Below are 1,629 nucleotides of genomic sequence, written 5' to 3'. Positions count from 1 at the left end.
AAAAAAAAAACCAACAACAACAACAAAAAAGAATTATTTATTTTGTGTATATGAATACACTATAGCTGTCTTCAGACACAACAGAAGAGGGCGTCAGATCTCATTACAGATGGTTGTGAGCCACCATGTGGTTGCTGGGAATTGAACTCAGGATCTCTGGAAGAGCAGTCAGTGCTCTTAACCACTGAGCCATCTCTCCAGCCTTGTTTTTGTATTTGAGACAAGGTTTATGTAGCATAAACTGCATTTCCTATGTAGCCTTGAATCCTGATCCTTCTACCTCTGCTTCTCAAGTGCTAGGATTACAGAGGAGAACCACCACACCCAACACAGGTTCAGTTTTCTAAACCGCAGATCCTTGCCTTTTCCAAACCTTCTTTCTCTCTTCAACAGATGTCTCGCCTGGCCTTGCCCCAGGCAACCCCAGAGCAACCTGTGGTTCCCCTGGGCCCTCCTGCCTCAGCCTGGGGAAGCATCCGGGCAGCTCATGCCATTTTAGGAGGACTGCACCTGACCTTGGACTGGGCCGTGCGGGGCCTGCTGTTGTTAAAGACTCGGCTGTGACTCGGGACTGAAAGCCACCATCGATACCGCCCTTTAAAGCCAGATCTTATTTATTTATTTATTTTGATACTTGGGGGGGGCATGATGATCAGGGGCATGCCACACCCCAAACAACCACCCCACACCCAGCTAGACACAGTCCTTCCAGTAGACCTGGGTGAGGGGGATCACCTGTGGCTTATTTATACTTATTTATTTAAAGAATTGGGGTGGGTGGGGTGGGTGCGTCTGAGACCCTGAGGAGCGGGGAACTGAGATTCTGGATTCTGGGGTCTCTATGAATTCTATTTACAGTGTCTTCCTCACTTCCTACATTATTTATTAAGCAATTACTTTTTATATTAAGAGGAGGAAGGAGGGGGAAAAGAGAAAGCCTGGGGTCTTATACCAAAATGTGAGTTTTTTTTTGTGAGACAGAGAAGTGAGGGGATTTAGGTACATATCTATTTAGAGGTTCTTAGCAGGAATATGCCAGAAGGATCTGAGTCTAAGCTGGTACTCTAGGACTCAACAAAAGGCCTCCAGAACAGCACCTTATAACTAATAGTACCTGTATGGTACAGAGCCGTAAGGTCCAAGGTGGTTTGTTTCAGCAAGATTCACAATGGCAAATGGGAAACAATCTAGGCTTTCTTGGAGGAAAGGCAGGGGATGGAGGAAGAAAGTTAGGGCTACATCCACATGATGGAATACTAGCTCGACAACCGCAAAAAGGCAGGTTCCAGGTGAAGACTGCTTTACATGACCCAGGAGCAGCAGATGGGAGAACCACTCTTTCTATACATGAGTATGGATTTTTTGTTTTGTTTTGTTTTTCAAAATGGAAACACCAAAATGTTGACAATAGCTGCCTCGAGGTTGAAAATGAGAGATGGCACTGTGGGTGACTGTTACTGTTTTTGTTTGCATTTTCCAGGGTTTTCATCATGACTATTTTGCAGGATACATTTACAAACAATAATAAACACTATTTTTAGAATGGCAGTGTACCTGTCTCTGTCTCACCCCACTGTACATATTTCACACCCTCAAAATAGGACTCAGATACATATATATATATATATA

The 1,629-nt window shown here is 44.2% G+C and overlaps 1 protein-coding gene across 9 annotated transcripts in view; it reads left to right on the top strand.

Moving 5' to 3' along the window:
• Il11 (interleukin 11) overlaps window positions 1-1,546 on the top strand; it is a 9,698-nt gene extending 8,152 nt beyond the window's left edge. For all 9 annotated transcript variants that reach the window (XM_031385163.1, XM_031385160.1, XM_031385167.1 and 6 more), the window contains one exon: window positions 394-1,546. In XM_031385163.1, coding sequence (XP_031241023.1) covers window positions 394-564 — 171 coding nt within the window. In that variant the 3' untranslated portion in view covers window positions 565-1,546. The remainder of the gene's footprint in view (window positions 1-393) is intronic.
• Window positions 1,547-1,629: the final 83 nt, after the last annotated feature.

Source organism: Mastomys coucha, unplaced genomic scaffold, assembly GCF_008632895.1.
Source record: "Mastomys coucha isolate ucsf_1 unplaced genomic scaffold, UCSF_Mcou_1 pScaffold21, whole genome shotgun sequence".
Lineage (NCBI taxonomy): Eukaryota > Metazoa > Chordata > Mammalia > Rodentia > Muridae > Mastomys > Mastomys coucha.
The sequence above is the reverse complement of the archived record's forward strand: the minus strand, read 5'-3'. Positions and strand labels throughout refer to the sequence as shown.